We start from the raw sequence: 24,121 nt of genomic DNA on the forward strand, positions 1-24,121 counted from the left end.
CCTGGAGTTTGAATTTAGTTCTTAATGTTCTTCAAGGGGTTCCGTTTGAACCCATGCATTCCATAGATATTAAGTTATTATCTTGGAAAGTTTTGTTTTTGGTTGCTATTTCTTCTGCTCGTAGAGTTTCTGAGCTTTCAGCGTTACAATGTGACTCGCCTTATCTTATTTTTCATTCTGATAAGGTGGTTTTACGTACCAAACCTGGGTTCCTTCCTAAGGTTGTTTCTAATAAGAATATTAATCAGGAAATTGTTGTTCCTTCATTATGTCCTAACCCTTCTTCGAAGAAGGAGCGGATGTTGCACAACTTGGATGTGGTCCGTTCCCTGAAGTTTTACTTGCAGGCGACTAAGGATTTCTGTCAATAGGGGTCAGAAAGCTACGGCTACCTCTCTTTCTTTTTGGCTGAAGAGTATCATCCGTCTGGCGGATAAGACTGCTGGACAGCAGCCTCCTGAAAGAATTACGGCTCATTCTACTAGGGCTGTGGCTTCCTCATGGGCATTTAAAAACGATGCTTCTGTTGAACAGATTTGCAAGGCTGCAACTTGGTCGTCTCTTCACACTTTTTCCAAATTTTACATATTTGATACTTTTGCTTTTTCTGAGGCTGTTTTTGGGAGAAAGGTTCTTCAAGCAGTGGTGCCTTCCGTTTAGGTTCCTGTCTTGTCCCTACCTTTCATCCGTGTCCTGTAGCTTTGGTATTGTATCCCACAAGTAAGGATGAAATCCGTGGACTCGTCATATCTTGTAAAAGAAAAGGAAATTTATGCTTACCTGATAAATTTATTTATTTTACGATATGACGAGTCCACGGCCCACCCTGTCATTTCTAAGACAGGTATTTATTTATTATTTTTGTAAACTTCAGTCACCTCTGCACCTTTGGCTTTTCCTTTCTCTTCCTAACTTCGGTCTAATGACTGGAGGTGGAGGGAAGGGAGGAGCTATATATACAGCTCTGCTGTGGTGCTCTTTGCCACTTCCTGTTAGCAGGAGGATAAATCTCAATAGTAAGGATGAAATCCGTGGACTCGTCATATCGTGAAAGAAATACATTTATCAGGTAAGCATAAATTTCCTTTTTAACTACCGCTGCTATTACAAGTGTTGTAGGTTTAGCTGCACCGCAGGCTTTTTTGACTGTAAAGCAATGTAACTACCGCAGCTTTCAAAAAGTAATTTTTCTATGGGACTTCCATAGCACCGGTATTACGAGTTTGCCTGTCCGGCCAAAAAGTGAGCGGTACAGCCTATACCGTCAAGATCCATACCGTAAACTAAAAGTCAGTAGTTGGGTTTAACGCCACAAAGCTGTAGCATAAAACTCATAACTAAAGTGCTTAAAAGTACACTAACAACCATAAACTACCTATTAACCCCTAAACCGAGGCCCTCCCGCATCACAAACACTAAAATAAAATTATTAACCCCTAATCTGCTGCTCCGGACATCGCTGCCACTAGAATAAACATATTAACCCCTAAATCCCTGCACTCCCACATTGCAAACACTAGTTAAATATTATTAACCCCTAATCTGCTGTCCCTAACAAGGCCAACACCTACATTACAGTTATTAACCCCTAATCTGCCGCCCCCAACGTTGCCGCCACTATACTAAAGTTATAAACCCCTAAACCTAACCCTAAGTCTATGCCTAACCCCCACTAACTTTAATATAATTAAAATAAATCTTAATAAAAATTACTATCATTAACTAAATAATTCCTATTTAAAACTAAATACCTATAAAATAAACCTCAAGCTAGCTACAATATAACTAATAGTTACATTGTAGCTAGCTTAGGTTTTATTTTTATTTCACAGGCAAGTTTGTATTTATTTTAACTAGGTAGACTAGTTAGTAAATAGTTATTAACAAATTTACCTGTAAAATAAAATCTAACCTGAGTTACACTTACACCTAACCTTATACTAAAATTAAATAAATTACATTAATTAAATACAATTAACTAAATTACAAAAAAAAACACTAAATTACACAAAATAAAAAATAAATGTTCACATATTTAAACTAATTACACCTAATCTAATAGCCCTATCAAAATAAAAAGCCCCCCCAAAATAAAAAAACCCTAGCCTAAACTAAACTGCCAAAAATACAAACAACCCCCCAAGTGTAAAACCCACCACCAACACAACCAAACCCCCTAAATAAAATCCTATCTAAAAAACCTATGCTCCCCATTGCCCTGAAAAGGTCATTTGGATGGGCATTGCCCTTAAAAGGGCATTTAGCTCTTCTTCCGCCCAAACCCTAAGCTAAAAATAAAACCCACCCAATAAACATTTAAAAAAACCTAACACTAACGCCCGAAGATCCACTTACAGTTTTTGAAGACCGGACATAAATCCTCAACGAAGCGGCAGAAGTCTTCATCCAAGCAGGCCGAAGTCTTCTATCTTTATCCATCCGGCGCGGAGCGGCTGTATCTTCAAGACATACGGCGCGGAGCATCCTCTTCAATTGACAGCTCTTAATAGTAATTTTTATTTAGTTTTATTTTAATAATATTAAAGTTAATGGGTGTTATTGTTAGGGTTAGACTTAGGGTTAGGTTTAGGGGTTTATAACTTTAGTATAGTGATGGGAACATTGAGGTGGCAGATTAGGGTTTAATAAGTGTAGGTAGGTGGCGGCGATGTCGGGGGCGGCAGATTAGAGGTTAATAACTGTAATGTAGGTGGCGGCAATGTTAGGGACAGCAGATTAGGGGTTAATAACTGTAATGTAGGTGGCGGCGACGTTGGGGGCGGCAGAATAGGAGTTTATAAGTGTAATGTAGGTTGCGGCGATGTCGGGGTGGCAGATTAGGGGTTAATAAATATAATGTAGGTGTCGGCGATGTCGGGGAGGCAGATTAGGGGTGTTTAGACTCCAGGTTTATGTTAGGGTGTTCGGTGTAAACATAAATTTTCTTTCCCAATAGAAATCAATAGGGCTGCGTTACGAAGCTTTACGCTCCTTTATTGCAGGTGTTAGGCTTTTTTTTAGCCGGCTCTCCCCATTGATGTCTATGGGGAAATCGAGCATGTAAAACCAGCTCCAAGCAGCGCTGGTATTTGTGTGCGGTATGGAGCTCAATGGAGCTCAACGCCCACATAATTAAAGGAATATTAAACCCAAAAATGTTCTTTTGTGATTCAGAAAATACAATGTTCCCATGATATTCTTTGTTGAAGAGATACCTAGGTAGGTGTCGGGAACACTACATGACAGGAAATAGTGCTGCCCTCTAGTGCTCTTGCAAATGGATAACATTTTTGCAAAACTGCTGCCATATAGTGCTCCAGACACACATGTACCAATTAAACAAATTTGATAATAAAAGTTAATCAAGAAAGAAAAAATTGGGTTTAAGGTCCCTATGAATCCTGCAGCTAATACAAATCAGAAGACCCTGTTTCAGCATATAGGGGCATATTTAACAATGTGCGAGCGGACACGATACGAAATAGCGTATCATGTCCGCTGCACATCGCTGCACATCGATAAAGTTGACAGCATACGCTGTCTGCATTTATCATTGCACCAGCAGTTCTTGTGAACTGCTGGTGCAATACCGCCCCCTGCAGATTTGCGGCCAATCGGCTGCTAGCAGGGAGTGTCAATCAACTCGATCGTATTCAATTGGGTTGATTTCTGTCCACGGCCTCAGAGCAGGCGGACAAGTTAGGGAGCAGCGGTCTTTAGACTTCTTCATAACTTCTGTTTCCGACGAGCCTTCAGGAGCTTGATAAATATACTCCATAGTGTCTTACAATCACATCAATCGCTTCTCTTTTCATTTATATGTGTTTTTCAATGAGGTTAATAAGTATTTTGCATATTTTGACACAATCTCACTACCTTTCAGCTTGTAAGATAAAACAGCGAGATCTGCTGGAGAAAATATTTAATAACGTTCAGCTACTTCCATGAAACATCCCCATTTAGCCCACTAGCAGAGATGCATGATTTTATGCATCAGCAATGTAGTTTTATTATGATTTGAATGATTAGAGGACAGTTCCCAATGGCCTACTTGTTCTGTGGGCAGAATCGGTTGTTCTGTAGGTAAGGTTAAACGGTCCATGGACGAGGTTGGTTAGTTCCTCGGCGGGGTTGGGTGGAGCTGGGGAATCCTGTACAGAGAGGTGATGGGAAAACCAAGTGACCACCACAGTTGGGGAGCATATAGGGGTGTAGCCTTTATGTCCCCATAGATTTCAAAACTGTGCTCTTGCGCTAATTATTCATATTTTACATTCCTGTGTCCTTCACATATAGGAAAATATTCTAATTATTTTAAACACGCTTTATTGCAAGAAATTGTACAATACAACAGAGGTGAAAAAAATAAAAGACAGTAATATTTAACATTCTGTGTGGGGTTTATGATAACCCTGTCGTATCGCACAGCCTTTTAGGAGTGATATGGGGGTATGAGCCCACCTGTTTGAGCTTGTTATACAGGTACATCAGTTTATATTTTTATAACCAAAACAATATTTGTATTGTTATAGTAGGGAGAGAAGGAGAAAGCGAGGAAATGGAAGGGAGAGGGATAGAGAGGGAAAAAATGGAGGGAACGAGGGGGAAAGGGTTTTGGGATTCCAGAATGGGGCAAAGGGAGACAATTGCGCAGATTGTCAAATTAGAAACCTTTACCCTCCCAAGTCAACTGCATGATTTCATGTGTCAAAATGTTGCCTAATTCGGTAATGATAGCGCTCTAGCCAGAGCCAATCCCCGACCCTTGCCTTCCATTCTTGTAAGTTAGGTGTCTGTTGAGTTTTCTAGTATTTAGGTATTAGCCCCTTAGCTGCATTGAGCATCATAAGTAGCAGAAGGTGTTTCGCTTATCCACATACTTTAGGGAGCTCATGGTATATTAAATGGTTTGGGTTAGGTATGATGGTTAACTCAAGGACTCTGCCCGTTTCCCTAAGTACGTCATCCCAAAAGGAGCGGGTGCAGGGGCAGGACCACCACACATGGAGAAGTGTGCCCTCCTCCATGCAACCCCTCCAGCACTCCCCGTTAGTATGAGGATTAGTGATCTTGCGAACATAAAAATTTGGGTTCGCGAACGGCGATCGCAAACTTCTGCAACTGTTCGCGAACCGGGCGAACCGCCATAGACTTCAATAGGCAGGCGAACTTTAAAACCCACAGGGACTCTTTCTGGCCACAATAGTGATGGAAAAGTTGTTTCAAGGGGACTAACACCTGGACTGTGGCATGCCGGAGGGGGATCCATGGCAAAACTCCCATGGAAAATTACATAGTTGATGCAGAGTCTGGTTTTAAGCCATAAAGGGCATAAATCACCTAACATTCCTAAATTGTTTGGAATAACGTGCTTTAAAACATCAGGTATGATGTTGTATCGATCAGGTAGTGTAAGGGTTATGCCTGCTTCACAGTGACAGACCAAACTCCCCATTTAAAGGGACAGTCTACACCAGAATTTTTATTGTTTTAAAAGATAGATAATCCCTTTATTACCCATTTCCCAGTTTTGCATAACTAACACATTTATAATAATATACTTTTAACCTCTGTGATTATCTTGTATCTAAGCCTCTGCAAACTGCCCCTTTTTTCAGTTCTTTTGACAGACTTGCAGTCCATCCAATCAGTGCCTGCTCCCAGATAACTTCTCATGCATGAGCACAGTGTTATCTATATGAAATACGTGAACTAACACCCTCTAGTGGAGAAAAACTGTTAAAATGCAATCTGAAAGAGGTGGGCTTCAAGGTCTAAGAAATTAGCATATGAACCTCCTAGGTTAAGCTTTCAACTAAGAATACCAAGAGAACAAAGCAAAATTGGTGATAAAAGTAAATTGGAAAATTGTTTAAAATTACATGCTCTATCTGAATCATGAAAGTTTATTTTGGCCTAGATTGTCCCTTTAACGCACCGCAAACAACCGCAAACAGTCCATTTGCACAACCGCAAACTCCCCATTTGCTCAAGGTTGGATACCAAGCTAGCCATGTCCCGTTCCTTGCCCTCACTGATGTCATTGAAGGTCTCTTCCTCCACCCAGCCACGTACAACACCAAGGGTCCCCGAAAGGTGACAACAAGCCCCCTGGGACGCCTGCTGTGTTTGGTCTTCCACCTCCTCAAAGCCACCTGACTCCTCTTCTTCAGACTCCTCTCTCTGCATTATTATAAGGTGTGTGAAGTAGTACTATTCCTATCAGTTTAATCCCTGTTACGTCCCCTATCAGGGGATGTGTATATGGCATTGATTTTAGGAACCGGGAGATGGAAAAAGATGCTTGGTCAGTCCTCCTACTTCAAATTTGGGGCACTGCGTGTGCAATCTAATGTGCCACCAGATATGAGTGGTGTGTTAAGTAGTTCTATTCTTATCAGTTTAATCCCTGTTACGTCCCCTATCAGGGGACGTGTATACGGCATTGATTTTAGGAACCGGGAGATGGAAAAAGATGCTTGGTCGGTCCTCCTACTTCAAATTTGGGGCACTGCGCGTGCAATCTAATGTGCAACCAGATAGGAGTGGTGTGTTAAGTAGTTCTATTCTTATCAGTTTAATCCCTGTTACGTCCCCTATCAGGGGACGTGTATATGGCATCGATTTTAGGAACCGGGAGATGGAAAAAGATGCTTGGTCAGTCCTCCTACTTCAAATTTGGGGCACTGCGTGTGCAATCTAATATGCCACCAGATATGAATGGTGTGTTAAGTAGTTCTATTCTTATCAGTTTAATCCCTGTTACGTCCCCTATCAGGGGAAGTGTATACGGCATTGATTTTAGGAACCGGGAGATGGAAAAAGATGCTTGGTCGGTCCTCCTACTTCAAATTTGGGGCACTGCGCGTGCAATCTAATGTGCCACCAGATAGGAGTGGTGTGTTAAGCAGTTCTATTCTTATCAGTTTAATCCCTGTTATGTCCCCTATCAGGGGAAGTGTATATGGCATCGATTTTAGGAACCGGGAGATGGAAAAAGATGCTTGGTCGGTCCTCCTACTTCTAATTTGGGGCACTGCACGTACAATCTAATGTGCCACCAGATAGGAGTGGTGTGTTAAGTAGTACTATTCCTATCAATTTAATCACTGTTATGTGCCTTTTTTTTGGTTTGGTTTTTGAAGCCACAGTGCAGCACCAGAGGCCAGAAAAATTAGGCATGTACACATGGCTGAAAAATTAGGTATTGTTGCAGCCGCTGCTGTAGCAGCGGCCAGAAAAATTGATGTTTGTTTCCCAGGCAGAAAGTGCCCTAAAACATTGCGGCTTGAACCATAGTGTGTGGCGGATAAGTCACGCAAGTCATCCGGCATTCAGAGATCAAATACAGCAGCGTGTGGACCATTTTTAGCCCAAGGCAGCTCATCTCATCAGGCCTTTTTTTAGTCGAATGTATCGCCCACTGTCAGTCCCTTCGGGATCCATCCCTCATTCATTTTAATAAAGGTGAGGTAATCTAGACTTTTTTGACCTAGGCAACTTCTCTTCTCAGTGACAATAACTCTTGCTGCACTGAAGGTCCTTTCTGACAGGACACTTGAAGCGGGGCAGGACAGACGTTCTATCGCAAATTGAGAAAGCTCAGGCCACAGGTCAAGCCTGCACACCCAGTAGTCAAGGGGTTCATCGCTCCTCAGAGTGTCGAGATCTGCAGTTAAGGCAAGGTAGTCTGCTACCTGTCGGTCGAGTCGTTCTCTGAGGGTGGACCCTGAAGGGCTGTGGCGATGCGTAGGACTTAAAAAGCTCCACATGTCCTCCATCAATAACACGTCTGTAAAGCGTCCTCTCCTTGCCGGCGTGGTCGTGGGAGGAGGAGGATGACTTTCACTTCTACCCCTGTTAGATTCCCATTGTGCTGTGACATCACCCTTATATGCTGTGTAAAGCATACTTTTTTATTTATTTTGGAACTGCTGCATCCTTTCCGACTTGCGGTAATTTGGTAACATTTCAGGCACTTTATGCTTATACCGGGGGTCTAGTAGCGTGGACACCCAGTACAGGTCGTTCTCCTTCAGCCTTTTTATACGAGGGTCCCTCAACAGGCACGACAGCATGAAAGACCCCATTTGCACAAGGTTGGATGCCGAGCTACTCATGTCCCGTTCCTTGTCCTCAGTGATCTCACTGAAGGTATCTTCTTCCCCCCAACAACGTACAACACCACGGGTACCAGATAGGTGAACCCAAGCGCGCCTGTTGTGGTTGGTCTTCCTCCTCCTCCTCAAAGCCACATTCCTCCTCTAACTCCTCTTCCTCACAATCCTCTTCCAGCGTTGCCGCAGGTCCAGCAAGCGATGCTGATAAGGCTGTTTCTGGTGGTGATGGTGACCACAACTCTTCCTCTTCCTCTTCACACTCATCTACGGCCTGATCCAGCACTCTTCGCAGGGCACGCTCCAGGAAGAAAACAAATGGTATGATGTCGCTGATGGTGCCTTCGGGGCGACTGACTAGGTTTCTCACCTCCTCAAAAGGACGCATGATCCTACAGGCATTGCGCATGAGCGTCCAGTAACGTGGCAAAAGAATTCCCAGCTCTGCAGAGGCTGTCCTAGCACCCCGGTCATACAAATAGTCGTTAACGGCTTTTTCTTGTTGGATCAGGCGGTCGAACATTAGTAGTGTTGAATTCCAACGTGTCGGGCTGTCGCAAATCAAGCGCCTCACTGGCATGTTGTTTCGCCGCTGGATATCTGAAAAGTGCGCCATGGCCGTGTAGGAATGCCTGAAATGGCCACACACCTTCCTGGCCTGCTTCAGGACGTCCTGTAAGCCTGGGTACTTATGCACAAAGCGTTGTACGATCAGATTACACACATGTGCCATGCACGGCACATGTGTCAACTTGCCCAAATTCAATGCCGCCCCCAAATTTCTTCCGTTGTCACTAACCACTTTGCTGATCTCCAGTTGTTGCGGTGTCAGCCACTGATCCACCTGTGCGTTCAGGGCGGACAGGAGTGCTGGTCCGGTGTGACTCTCTGCTTTCAGGCAAGTCAACCCCAAGACAGTGTGACACTGCCGTATCCGGGATGTGGAATAGTACCTGGGGATCTGGGGGGGTGCCGTTGATGTGGAGCAAAACGCAGCAGCAGAAGAGGACTCAGCCGAGGAGGTTATGGAAGAGGATGGAGTAGGAGGAGTAGAGGAGGTGGCACCAACTCCTCTGCAGAGCCACGCATTCCATGCTTGGCAGCCGTCAGCAGGTTTACCCAATGCGCAGTGTAGGTGATATACCTGCCCTGACCATGCTTTGCAGACCAGGTATCAGTGGTCAGATGGACCCTTGCCCCAACACTGTGTGCCAGACATGCCATTACTTCCTTTTGCACAATCGAGTACAGGTTGGGGATTGCCTTTTGTGCAAAGAAATTTCAGCCGGGTACCTTCCACTGCGGTGTCCCAATAGCTACAAATTTTTTGAACGCCTCAGACTCCACCAGCTTGTATGGTAAAAGCTGGCGGGCTAAGAGTTAAGTCAAGCCAGCTGTCAGATGCCGGGCAAGGGGGTGACTTTGTGACATTGGCTTCTTACGCTCAACATGTCCTTGACAGACACCTGACTGTGGGCAGATGAGCAAGAACTGCTCAAGGCGAGACACGGAGTGGCGGATGGTTGAGAGGGGGCCAGGATTACAGCAGTGGTTGACATGGCTAAAGATGCTGGACCAGGAGGAGGATGGCGGCTTTGAGTTTGTGTGCTGCTTGTACTCATGTGTTGATCGCATAGGCGTTTGTGATGTGCGATCATGTGCCTTCGCAAAGCAGTTGTACCTTGGTGGGTGTTGGACTTCCTACGACTCAGTTTCTTTTGGCACAGGTTGCAAATGGCATTGCTGTTGTCAGAGGCAGACACACAAAAAAAGGCCACACTGCTGAGCTCTGCAATGACGGCATTCTGGTGTGGCAACAGCATGCTTTGATTGGCGTGCTGTCTGGCTGACCCCGGGTGCCGATGCATGCTGTCTGACTGTGCCACTAGCTCCTTGCGACGACCTCCCTCTCCTTCCAACTCGTCTCCTCCTCCTCTCTGTCTCCCCATCTGAACTTTCCCCCTCTTCTTCTCTTCTAGCGGGCACCCACGTGACATCCACGGACGCATCGTCATCATGAACCGCTTCACCTGTATCTGATAAGTCAACAAAGGAAGCAGCAGCGGGTACAACATCATCATCATCACACCGTACGTCCATGTTTGTAATGCTGCCTGACTGAGACATATCCCTGTTATCTACATCCTCTGGCAATAATGGTTGCGCATCACTATCACTCATTTCTTCCAACTGATGTGTAAATAACTCCTCTGACAGATCAAGTGAAGCAGCTGTGGTGCTAGTGTTGGTGGTGGCGGCAGGCGAGCTAGTAGTAACTTGAGAGGTGCCCGAAGCTAAGCTGGTGGAGGAAGGTGCGTCAAGGTTCCGAGCGGAAGCTGTAGAAGATTGGGTGTCCTGTGTTATCCAGTCAACTATGTCCTCAGAAATGTTTGAGTTAGGGGTACGTGGCCTCTGAACACTGGGCATTATTCTAGGGCCAAAGGGAATCACAGCACCACGAACACGACGGCCCCTGCGGGGTGGCCTGCCTCTCCCTGTCATTTTTTTTCCGATTAGTGGTACTATGCGTGCAAGCTACTGTGACAACAGATATGAGTGGCACTGTGCACTGGCAGAAGTTGGCAGAGTAGACTCTGTAGGCCTGACACACACGCTTGCAGACAACTAACTGATATTCAATCTATTACAGTCAAAATTGTATTATTTTTTTTAAATGTACACTACTGTTACACCAGATATGAGTTGCACTGGGGTGACACTGTGCCCTGGCAGGCACTGAAATGCACACGTGTGAAGGAAACTGACTGCTATTATTTAACACAGTCAAAAAAGTGTTGTTTTTTTTAAATGTACACTACTGTTACACCAGATATGAGTTGCACTGGGGTGACACTGTGCCCTGGCAGGCACTGAAACGCACACGTGTGAAGGAAACTGACTGCTATTATTTAACACAGTCAAAAAAGTGTTTTGTTTTTTTTAAATCTACACTACTGTTACACCAGATATGAGTTGCACTGGGGTGACACTGTGCCCTGGCAGGCACTGAAATGCACACGTGTGAAGGAAACTGACTGCTATTATTTAACACAGTCAAAAAAGTGTTGTTTTTTTTAAATCTACACTACTGTTACACCAGATATGAGAGGTGGCACTGGGGTGACACTGTGCCCTGCCAGGCAGGCACTGAAACGCACACGTGTGAAGGAAACTGACTGCTATTATTTAACACAGTCAAAAAAGTGTTTGTTTTTTTAAATCTACACTAGTGTTACACCAGATATGAGTTGCACTGGGGTGACACTGTGCCCTGGCAGGCAGACACTGAAACGCACACGTGTGAAGGAAACTGACTGCTATTATTTAACACAGTCAAAAAAGTGTTGATTTTTTTAAATGTACACTACTGTTACACCAGATATGAGTGGTGGCACTGGGGTGACACTGTGCCCTGGCAGGCAGGCACTGAAACGCACACGTGTGAAGGAAACTGACTGCTATTATTTAACACAGTCAAAAAAGTGTTGTTTTTTTTTTTAAATCTACACTACTGTTACACCAGATATGAGTTGCACTGGGGTGACACTGTGCCCTGGCAGGCAGGCACTGAAACGCACACGTGTGAAGGAAACTTACTGCTATTATTTAACACAGTCAAAAAAGTGTTGTTTTTTTTTTAAATCTACACTACTGTTACACCAGATATGAGTGGTGGCACTGGGGTGACACTGTGCCCTGGCAGGCAGGCACTGAAACGCACACGTGTGAAGGAAACTGACTGCTATTATTTAACACAGTCAAAAAAGTGTTTTGTTTTGTTTTTTTAAATCTACACTACTGTTACACCAGATATGAGTTGCACTGGGGTGACACTGTGCCCTGGCAGGCATAGGGTTGCCAGGTGTCTGGTATTAGACCGGACTGTCCGGTATTTCAGGCTACTGCCCGGTAATTTTATTTTTAAAATACCGGACATAGCCTTAGCTAGTTTGCTTTTAATTATTTTATTTTTTTTAGCATTTTAATTTTTTTATTTATATTTTTTTTACTATTTATGCCCAATACCCAGCCTGTGTCCACTCGTCTAACAGTCCTCTCGTTGTCTAACAGGCTCCGCTCAGGCTCAGCTGATCCTGATGTGCGGTGCCCCTCAGCCTGCGCCGTGCGTGCTGCCGTCCACCGCTGTAGTGTGAGACTGTCGGACGTCACGTGATCACGCACGTGACGTCACAACAGCAAGAGGTCGGATCTGCAGGCTGCGCTGACACTCTCTATGTCTACAGTCAGTCAGTCTATGCTGCTGTTGGTGCCAGCCAAGCAATAACTTTGCAAACTATTGTCAATAAGTGTGTGTCACTCACATGATGAAGGGAGACTCAACTCAGTCTAAATAGTTATTCAATCAAAACAATGAGGTATGTGATAATGTAAATGTGTGTCTCAGACTCAGTCTTTTCATTTTTAAATAATTGTTATATATCATATCACCCTTCCTTCACTTACAGGCCACACAATATATACACATATATATATATATACACATATATATATATATATATATATACACATATATATATATATATATATATATATATATATACACACACACACAATTTATAAGTATATTTAATATTATATGTATAATATAATAATAATAATGTGTGTGTATATATATATATATATATATATATATATATATATGTGTGATATATATATGATATATATGTACACAATATTATTATATTATACATGTATTATTACTTATATTTTATATATATATATACACGTGTATATATATACATACATATATATATATGTATGTATATATGTGTAAAATATAAGTAATAATATATGTATAATATAATATTGTGTACATATATATCATATATATCACACATATATATATATATATATATATATATATATATATATATATATATATATACACACATATACACACAAATACATATACAATTTATAAGTATATTTAATATTATATGTATAATATAATAATAATAATGTGTGTGTGTGTATGTATATATCTATGTACACAATATTATTATATTATACATATATTATTACTTATATTTTATATATATATACACACGTATGTGTATATATATATATATATATATATATATATATACACATACACACATGCTTTTTTGTTTTAAATCCCCCCCACCCCGCTTATCTGTCCGGTATTTTTGTCGCAGACACCTGGCAACCCTAGGCAGGCAGGCACTGAAACGCACACGTGTGAAGGAAACTGACTGCTATTATTTAACACAGTCAAAAAAGTGTTGTTTTTTTTAAATCTACACTACTGTTACACCAGATATGAGTTGCACTGGGGTGACACTGTGCCCTGGCAGGCAGGCACTGAAACGCACACGTGTGAAGGAAACTGACTGCTATTATTTAACACAGTCAAAAAAGTGTTGTTTTTTTAAATGTACACTACTGTTGCACCAGATATGAGTTGCACTGGGGTGACACTGTGCCCTGGCAGGCAGGCAGGCAGGCACTGAAACGCACACGTGTGAAGGAAACTGACTGCTATTATTTAACACAGTCAAAAAAGTGTTGTTGTTTTTTAAATCTACACTACTGTTACACCAGGTATGAGTGGTGGCATTGGGGTGACACTGTGCCCTGGCAGGCAGGCACTGAAACGCACACGTGTGAAGGAAACTGACTGCTATTATTTAACACAGTCAAAAAAGTGTTGTTTTTTTTTAAATCTACATTACTGTTACACCAGATATGAGTGGTGGCACTGGGGTGACACTGTGCCCTGGCTGGCAGGCAGGCACTGAAACGCACACGTGTTAAGGAAACTGACTGCTATTATTGAACACAGTCAAAAAAGTGTTTTTTTTTTTTTTAAATCTACACTACTGTTACACCAGATATGAGTGGTGGCACTGGGCAAGTGGGCACAGTATATGCTGTTATCCTGACACACACGCTGGCAGACAGGCAACTGCAATTAGATTACACAGGAAAAAAAAAAAAAAGCAGCCCTAAAAGGGCTTTTTGGGGTGCTGTCCTTACAGCAGAGATCAGATGAGTCCTTCAGGACTGTAGTGGACACTGAATACACTAGCCTAGCTATAGATTTCCCTACTAAATCAGCAGCAGCTACACTGTCCCTCCTCTCACTAACAATGCAGCTTCCGAATTAATCTAAAATGGATGCTGTCCAGGAGGTAGGAGAGTCTGGGAGGGAGGGTCTGCTGCTGATTGGCTGGAATGTGTCTTCTGACTGTGAGGTACAGGGTCAAAGTATTACTCAATGAGGGGCGGATCGAACATCGCATATATGTTCGCCCGCCGCGGCGAACGCGAACATGCTATGTTCGCCGGGAACTATTCGCCGGCGAACTATTCGCGACATCACTAATCAGGATATTTTTTTTAATTCTCTGTGGGGTCAGATAACAACGACTCATACATTTGTAGTGCATTTCCTGAATTTTAGCTGATATCAAGGCCTTTTTTGTTTTCTCAAATATTTTGTACCATTCTTTAGACTCTATGGTTTGCCCTAGCTCTCTGTGCCAGGTATGTACATAAGAAGGTAGGCTAGAATCTCCTTTTGTAAGAAGGATTTTATATAGTTGTGAGAGAAGGTGTTTTGGGGTTTGGTTTGTTACACACAGGCTCTCAAAAGGAGTTTTTTCTCTGTTAAAGTGTGTTTTATTCCTATGTGATGAGTAGTAATGGGTAGGCTGTACCATACAAAACCAAGAGGAGAATGTGTTACCGTCCCATTCTGCAAGTTTGGCTTGAGATTCAATGAGTATAGGGGTGTGGGGCCCCGCGCACCGCATCCCAATCCGATATCTGGATTCTCTCTTATAGTGGTCAGGGATGAGCAGGGGTGGAGATATGGGTCCCCACTCGGACCAGCCTGTCCCACATTGAAAAGAGTTCAATTAGGCTGGGGCTACGAGACAGTGTCAACCATGCTAGGGATCCAACATTGCCCCTTTGCAAGGTCTCACAATCTATCAGTGTCCACGCTTTGCTCTTAGTGTTATGGCACCACTCAACTAGTCTTTGTAGATTTTTGGCTCTCCGGTAAGTCTCGAAATGGGGGGCCCCCACCCCACCCCTCTCCTTAGGGAGATATATTGTTTTTTGTGCTGGATTCTGGGTTAAACCCCATTCCATATATAAGTCTCTATGGCCATCTGTATTTGGTGTAGTAAGTGTGAGGGTATAGAGATCGAAATAGTCTGTAGTACATAAAGAACCCTAGGTAAGATATTCATCTTGACCACGTTAATGCGGCCCAGCCATAATATACTTTTATTTTTCCAGCTGAATAGGTCTTTTAAAACATTGTTCCTGATTTCCCTATAATTAAGGTCTACTAGCTCCCATATTTGTGACGTGAGGGTGATTACTAAGTATTTAAGAGAGGATGGTGCTGTTTTGATCAGTCATTGTTGTCTTAGGCTATTGAATTTACTAGTGGGCTCCATTATATTTAATATTTCTGTTTTTGAGTGATTTAAGAGGAAGTTCGATACCGCTCCATATTCAGAAAATTCTTGCAGAGCTGCCTGAAGGGACGGAATTGTATCTGAGATTGTTAGAAGAATGTCGTCCGCATACATCGCAATTTTGTATTCAGTATTATAATGAGAAAACGCTGTTGATAAATTTGGGTCCAAAGCCAAATTTACGCCTAGATTACGAGTTTTGTGGTAACAGGGGTGCGGTGCTAACAAGCAGTTTTCTCTCACCGCTCACTTATATGCAACACTGGTATTACGAGTTTTTACAAACCCGTCGTTAAAAGACAAGAATTGAGCGTAGAGCAAAATTTTGCACCCAATCTCACTTCAATACCAGCGCTGCTTAAGTCAGTGGTGAGCTGGTGTAACGTGCTCGTGCACGATTTCCCCATAGGAATCAACAAGGAGAGCCGGCTGAAAAAAAGTCTAACACCTGCAAAAAAGCAGCGTAAAACTAAGTAACGCAGCCCCATTGATTCCTATGGAGAAACACATTTTATGTTTACACCTAACACCCTAACATGAACCCAAAGTCTAAAAACCACTAATCTGCCGCCCCCGACATCGCCGACACCTGCATTATACTTATTAACCCCTAATCTGCCGCTCCAGACACCGCCGCCACCTACATTATATTTATGAACCCCTAATCTGCTGCTCCCAACATCGCCGCCACCTACATTATATTTATTAACCCCTAATCTTCCACCCCCAATGTCGCCTCCACCTGTCTACATTTATTAACCCCTAATCTGCTGCCCCCAACGTCGCCGCCACTATATTACATTTATTAACCCCTAAACCTAAGTCTAACCCTAACCCTAACTTAAATATAATTTAAATAAATATAAATACAAATTCTATCATTAACTACATTATTCCTATTTAAAACTAAATACTTACCAATAAAATAAACCCTAAGCTAGCTACAATATAACTAATAGTTACATTGTAGCTAGCTTAGGGTTTATTTTTATTTTACAGGCAAGTTTATATTTATTTTAGCTAGGTAGAATAGTTATTAAATAGTTATTAAGTATTTAATAACTTCCTAGCTAAAATAAATACAAAAGTACCTGTAAAATAAAACCTAACCTAAGTTACACTAACACCTAACACTACACTATAATTAAATAAATTAAATAAATTAAATAAATTAAATACAATTACCTACATTAAATTAAATTAGCTAAAGTACAAAAATAAACAAACACTAAATTACAGAAAATAAAAAACAAATTACAGATATTTAAACTAATTACACCTAATCTAATAGCCCTATCAAAATAAAAAATGCCCCCCCCAAAATAAAAAAACCCTAGCCTAAACTAAACTACCAATAGCCCTTAAAAGGGCCTTTTGCGGGGCATTGCCCCAAAGTAATCAGCTCTTTTACCTTGAATAAAAAATACAAAGAACCCCCCAACAGTAAAACCCACCACCCACTCAACCAACCCCCCAAATAAAATACTAACTAAAAAAAACCTAAGCTCCCCATTGCCCCGAAAAGGGCATTTGGATGGTCATTGCCCTTAAAAGGGCAGTTAGCTCTTTTGCAGGCACAAACCCTAACCTAAACCCCCCCCCCCCACCCAATACACCCTTAAAAAAACCTAACACTAACCCCCTGAAGATAGATCATCGGGAGACGTCATCATTCAAGCCAGGCCGAGGTCCTCAACAAAGCTGGGAGAAGTCTTCATCTAAGCCGGGCGAAGTGGTCCTCCAGACGGGCAGAAGTCTTCATCCAGACGGCATCTTCTATCTTCATCCATCCATCGCGGAGTGGCTCCATCTTCAAGACATCTTACGTGGAGCATCCTCTTCTTCCGACCACTACCTGACGAATGAAGGTTCCTTTAAGTGACGTCATCCAAGATGGCGTCCCTTAGATTCCAATTGGCTGATAGAATTCTATCAGCCAATCGGAATTAAGGTAGAAAAAATCCTATTGGCTGATGTAATCAGCCAATAGGATTGAAGTTCAATCCTATTGGCTGATCCAATCAGCCAATAGGATTGAGCTCGCATTCTATTGGCTGTTCCAATCAGCCAATAGAATGTGAGCTCAATCCTATTGGCTGATTACATCAGCCAATAGGATTTTTTCTACCTTAATTCCGATTGGCTGATAGAATTCTATCAGCCAATCAGAATATAAGGGACGACATCTTGGATGACGTCACTTAAAGGAACCTTCATTCGTCGGGTAGTTGTTGGAAGAAGAGGATGCTCCGCGTTGGATGTCTGAAGATGAAGCCGCATCGCGCTGGATGGATGAAGATAGAAGATGCCATCTGGACGAAGACTTCTGCCTGTCTGGAAGACCACTTCGCCCAGCTTGGATGAAGACTTCTCCCGGCTTCGTTGAGGAGATCGGCCCGGCTTGGATAAAGACGTCTCCCGGGAAGTCGATCTTCAGAGGGTTAGTGTTTTGGGTGTATTGGGTGGGGGGGATTTTTAGGTTAGGGTTTGGGCCTGCAAAAGAACTAACTGCCCTTTTAAGGGCAATGACCATCCAAATGCCCTTTTCAGGGCAATGGGGAGCTTAGGTTTTTTTAGTTAGTATTTTATTTGGGGGTTTTTTTTGTGTGGGTGATGGGTTTTACTGTTGGGGGTTTGTTTGTATTTTTTATTCAAGGTAAAAGATCTGATTACTTTGGGGCAATGCCCCGCAAAAGGCCCTTTTAAGGGCTATTGGTAGTTTAGTTTAGGCTAGGTTTTTTTTTATTTTGGTGGGGCATTTTTTATTTTGATAGGGCTATTAGATTAGGTGTAACTAGTTTAAATATCTGTAATTTGTTTTTTATTTTCTGTAATTTAGTGTTTTGTTTTTTTTGTACTTTAGCTAACTTAATTTAATTTAGGTAATTGTATTTAATGTATTTAATTTATTTAATTATAGTGTAGTGTTAGGTGTTAGTGTAACTTAGGTTAGGTTTTATCTTACAGGTACTTTTGTATTTATTTTAGCTAGGAAGTTATTAAATACTTAATAACTATTTAATAACTATTCTACCTAGTAAATATAAATACAAACTTGCCTTTAAAATAAAAATAAACCCTAAGCTAGCTACAATGTAACTATTAGTTATATTGTAGCTAGCTTAGGGTTTATTTTATTGGTAAGTATTTCGTTTTAAATAGGAATAATGTAGTTAATGATAGAATTTTTATTTATATTTATTTAAATTATATTTAAGTTAGGGGGTGCTAGGGTTAGGGTTAGACTTAGGTTTAGGGGTTAATAAATTTAATATAGTGGCAGCGACATTGGGGGCGACAGATTAGGGGTTAATAAATGTAGGTAGGTGGCAGCGACATTGGGGGCAGCAGATTAGGGGTTCATAAATATAATGTAGGTGGCGGCGATGTCCGGAGAGGCAGATTAGGGGTTAATAATTTTATTTTAGTGTTTGCGATGCGGGAGGGCCTCGGTTTAGGGGTTAATAGGTAGTTTATGGGTGTTTAGTTTACTTTTTAGCACTTTAGTTATGAGTTTTATGTTACCGCGTTGTACATAAAACTCATAACTACTGCCTTTCAGTTTACGTTATTGATCTTGAAGTTTTAGGGTGTACCACTCACTTTTTGGCCTCCCAGGACAGACTCGTAATACCAGCGGTATGAAAGTCCCAGAGAAAAAAGACTTAATGAAGTTTACGTAAGTTGTTTTGCGGTAAGGCCAAAAAAGTGTGCAGTGATCCTAAATCTTCAAGACTCGTAATGCCAGTGGTAGTAAAAAAGCAGCATTAGCACCTGTTAACGCTGCTTTTTCAGCTACCGCAAAACTCTTAATCTAGGCCTTTGTTAGTGTGTGGTGCATAATTGACCAGTTTACACTGTCAAACACCTTCTTCGCATCTGTTAATATCAGAGCTAGGGGGATTGAGTTAACTTTGGCATGGGTGATTAGTTGTAGAACTTTGAGAGTGTTATCTTGGGCCTCTCGAGTGAGATCAGTTGGGGTAAGAATCTATTCAATCTATTGGCTAGTATTTTGGCTAGTATTTTAACATCCGAATTTAGAAGGGATATGGGGCAATAGTTCTCCGGTTTATCAGTGGGTTTGCCTGACTTTGGTATTACAGTAATGTGTGCTTCTAGCATGGTACTAGGTAGGGTGGGAGAGTCGGAGAGCTAGTTAAAAATTATTAGTAGTTGGGGTGCTAGTATGTCAGAGAAGGTTTTATAGTACTTCAGGCTAAAGCCGTCTGGATCTGGACTCTTGCCTGTAGGCAGGTTTTATTGCCTTTAGTACTTCTTCTTTTGTAATTGGAGATTTTAGGGACTCATAGTCTTCTCTGAGAAGCTTTTGAGTGTTTGTTCCTGCCAAGTATTGTTGGATTGCCAGGTCAGCAGTTGGGACAGGGTCCAGCCCCGCTCGACCCTGCCCCAAGGCCAGTAAGTTATAAAGAGTTTTGTAGAACTCTTTGAATGTATTTGCAATTGATGCATCATCTGCCTTAGTGGCTCCCTGTGTGTCTGCTAATGTGTGTACATATGTTCTAAGCTTTTTGCGGGCTATCGCGCGGGCCAGCAGTTTCCCTGCCTTGTTTCCCTGCTCGAAGAACTGCTGTCTTAGTATTAAGGCTTGTTCTTGCTCTTCCTGTAAAAAATGCAGGAGGTTAGTCCTGGCCTGGTATAATGTAGACTGGAGTGTAACGTCTTTTGGGTTTTGTTTATGGGCATCTTCTTTTTCAGTAACTTGGGTATGGGAGTGTCTGATGGAGCTCTTTCTGCTGTCTTGTAATTTTGGCTTTATGTTTTATCAGCTCACCTCTTAAGACACATTTGTGCTCCTCCCAAATGGTGGTGTTCTGCATGGAGTCCGCCGAGTTTAAGTTGAAGTATTCTGTTAGTGATTTGTGTAAGTCTGTTTTAAGAATAGAGTTGTCAAGTAATGTGTCAAGTTTCTATATTTAAGGTGTAATAGGTGTGTTAGGCCAATTGATTGAGCAGCAGACTGGGGTGTGATCGGACTATGTAATCGGTTTGATGGCACAGCTAGTGGTTACGGTAAGGCCCGAGGGGTCCGTAAAAATATAATCTATTCTGGAATACTTTCTATGTGGGTGGGAGTAAAATGTAAAGTTTTTAGAGGAGGGGTGGAAGGTACGCCAGACATCATGAAGGACTAAGACCTTGATAGAGTTAGCAAGAGTCTTTATCGTTTTGACAGGAGTGCTGGAGATGTTATCCGAGGCATCTAGGTTAGGGTTCAGTGGAGTGTTAAAATCCCCCCCCCCCAAGAAACGTTATTCCTGTCTGCAGTTCAAGCATCTTAAGGGCCATTTTCTTGAAAAAGGTAGATTGGGAGTGATTAGGGGAGTACAAATTCACAAGCTTTATCGGTCATCCGTACAAAGTGCCAACAAGGATTAGGAACCTACCATCTGGGTCCCTTTCTATCTGGGAGAGTTGCAAAAGGCATTCTAGTGCTGAAAATAATCCCCACCCCATTTTTTAAATAGATATTTTTATATATATATATATGAATATACAGTATATAGGTACAGTCTTTATTGAATTTTGCAGATATTGCATGTTTTACAAAGATTTGTGGCAACCCTGTGCAGAGCAAGTCTATCCGTGTTAATTTTCCAAAATATATACACATATATACACATAAATACACCTGTATTCGTATGTAAACACACATATTAAGGTATATACATTATGCTATTACACACCTAATGGAATACAGTATAGTATAAACATGACTTTTATATGCATTCGGAAACCAAAGAGTTTGTGTGACTTGCTTTAATGCAGTGGTCTGGAACAGAACCCGCAATATCTCTGAGGTATGTATGTATAGGTATATACAGATATATATATAGGAATATCTATTTAAAAATACATTAACATGTTCCCCTATGTGTAGAATATTGGAATGTAAAATATTTACAGTTCATACATACTAAAACACATTATTAAATATTACTAAATAAAACACATCATTCAAATTATTTTTTCAGGTATTTGAGTGGAAAGGGCTCCAAAAGTTTATATACATATGTATATATGTGTTTTTATGTTTATATATGTATGTATATACAATACAGTATAAACACATAAATACACATACATACACATATATACATACGTATATATAGATTCATACATACACATATTTAGACATGTATATGTATGTGTATATCCATAATAATCCTTTCCATTCAAATACCTTGTCATATACCATATACCTTTTAGCCCTTATAACTTTTTTTACTAACGTTTATATGAATACTTTTTATTAGACAGTGTTTCTATGAGTGTAACAGTATTTTAAAATGCATTTATGTTGTATTTTGTACAACTTTATTTTTTGCTCACTACACTTAAAGGGGCAGTAAACCTAGCAAATAGTTTCTAAAGCAAAGGGTTAGATAGATATTTTGCAACGAAAACAGAACACCGCTCCTGGCTTTACTAAGCGGGTTTGTTTTCTTCTCCTTAGCACATCACGGGCACGCTGTCTTTTCACAGCGCACCCGATTGTGCTATTAAACTCAATGTAACTTGATCCCGCTCTGGTCTGGTAGCGGGAGCAAGCTACATTGGGTTTAATAGGGCGATCGCGCCGGCGGTGATTAGCGTGCCCAGATGCACTTAGGAGAAGAAAACAGACCCGCTCAGTAGAGCTAGGAGCGGCGTTCTGTTTTCTTTGCAAAATATCTATCTAACAATTTGCTTTAGAAAGCTGGCGCTAATGTTATATAATTCTGCACTATGTGCAGAATTATATAACATTATTTGCTAGGTTTACAGTCCCTTTAATTAGAGGACTTCAGATGCACTAATTGTTAGAAATTATTTCTATGAATCATTTTTATCAGATAGTGTAACACTTTATTTTAGTGTATTTATGTTGTGTTTGGTGCAACTATTTATTTATCCGTAACCATTTACACAAGAACTTTTGTTGCACTACAAGCACAATAGTAGTTTGCGCTTGTGCAGTTGCATTCACTTTCAACTTGTAATACACACGCAAGTTAGCACGGATGTGATATTTCAATATTGCTCATGCGCTAACATTAGAACGACATTTGTAATGTAGCTCATAATAATATTGAGGCTATAATCTATAATAACTGATATGTATATTCCCAGATAACAATGCTACAGAGTTTCAGCTCTCACCAGCAGATATTCAGGGCTTACTGTGAGTTAGCAGTAGGGGTTGTAGGCCGAGCTAGTTTGTTGTTTGCAAAGATTCTTTCCAGAGCCAGATTGTTACCTGAGTATTTATTCTCTTACAGGTCCTAAAGCGCCAGAAGTAGAAGCTATAGAAAAACACTTGCTGGGAAAGAGTTCAGAAGCTGAGTATCAGTGTAAATGCTCCAAGTATTTCCCAGATGATCTGCAAGTCACATGGTATCAAATAGAGATAGGAGGCGAATACTCTCCAGTTCTCCCACAAGTAAAGCAGCCCGATGGCACTTATACCTGTACAGCAAGATTAATCATTTCCTCACAGAACTCAGAGAGCGGACTTAAATTTATGTGCAAAGTGGAACATCCTGCTCTGAGAATGCCAATTGTAAGAAGGGAAAGATAAGTTAAATGATGCATGAGTACGTAATACCTGATTCTCAATATGACAATCACACACTGTAAAACAAACTGGTCACTGTTAAATGAAAGTTGGCAGCCAAGAATGTATTACATAATATACACGGTGCAAATTAATGACTGAGGTTTGTTCTTGTGATCCCAGGGAGATAAAGAGACTGAAGCAGCTGATGCTATGGAAGGAGGGAGGGGAAAAATGATTTACAATCTACCTTGAGGACCACTGGTTCTAACAGCTGTGCAGCATCTCTTATCTGCAAAATTCTAAACAAAATAAGGCTATAAAATAAAATGACACTTCTCAATTCAGTAAGGACATGAATGGTGATCAATGAGTTAACTTTGTGTGCATTAAATGTGCATCAGGGCCCCATAGCTTTTATAATTGTTATATGAGTAAAATTCAGTCAGTACTTCTGTTATTAGTGTAAATGAGGGAAACAGACATCCTTGCCTTAGTTAGCCACAATATGTCAGTTGTACAGAGAGAACAAAACACAAGATCAACTATAGTAAGTATAATACAATGTACACAATTTCTAAAGTGAGGTGCAGCCTGGAAACATACAAAGCATTATATACAAAACTAAGGGTTAGATTACAAGTTTTGCAGTATGAGTGAAAAAGCAGTGTTAAGGCTCATAACGCTGCTTTTTCACTACCGCTGGTATTACGAGTCTTGCAGGTTTAGGGGCACTGCACACTTTTTTGGCCTTAACGCAAATTAACTTACGCAATTTGCGTAAAGTCTTTTTTCAATGGTACTTCATTTGTGCCGGTATTACGAGTCTGCCTGGGAGGCCAAGAAGTGAGCGATACACCCTATGCCACCAAGATTCGTAACGCATTCTAAAGTCAGTAGTTTTATGCTACAACACCGTAACATAAAACTCATAACTAAAGTGCTAAAAAGTACACTAACACCCATAAGCT

At 41.3% G+C, this 24,121-nt stretch overlaps 1 gene segment (V, D, J or C); it reads left to right on the forward strand.

The window, feature by feature from the left end:
- Positions 1–23,510, forward strand: part of LOC128642500 (Ig heavy chain C region-like) — a 211,315-nt gene extending 187,805 nt beyond the window's left edge. The window contains 1 exon segment of the C gene segment in view: positions 22,876–23,510. Within this exon segment, the coding sequence occupies positions 22,876–23,174 (299 nt within the window).
- Positions 23,511–24,121: the final 611 nt, after the last annotated feature.

This window comes from Bombina bombina, chromosome 11, assembly GCF_027579735.1.
Source record: "Bombina bombina isolate aBomBom1 chromosome 11, aBomBom1.pri, whole genome shotgun sequence".
NCBI classification, from domain to species: Eukaryota; Metazoa; Chordata; class Amphibia; order Anura; family Bombinatoridae; genus Bombina; species Bombina bombina.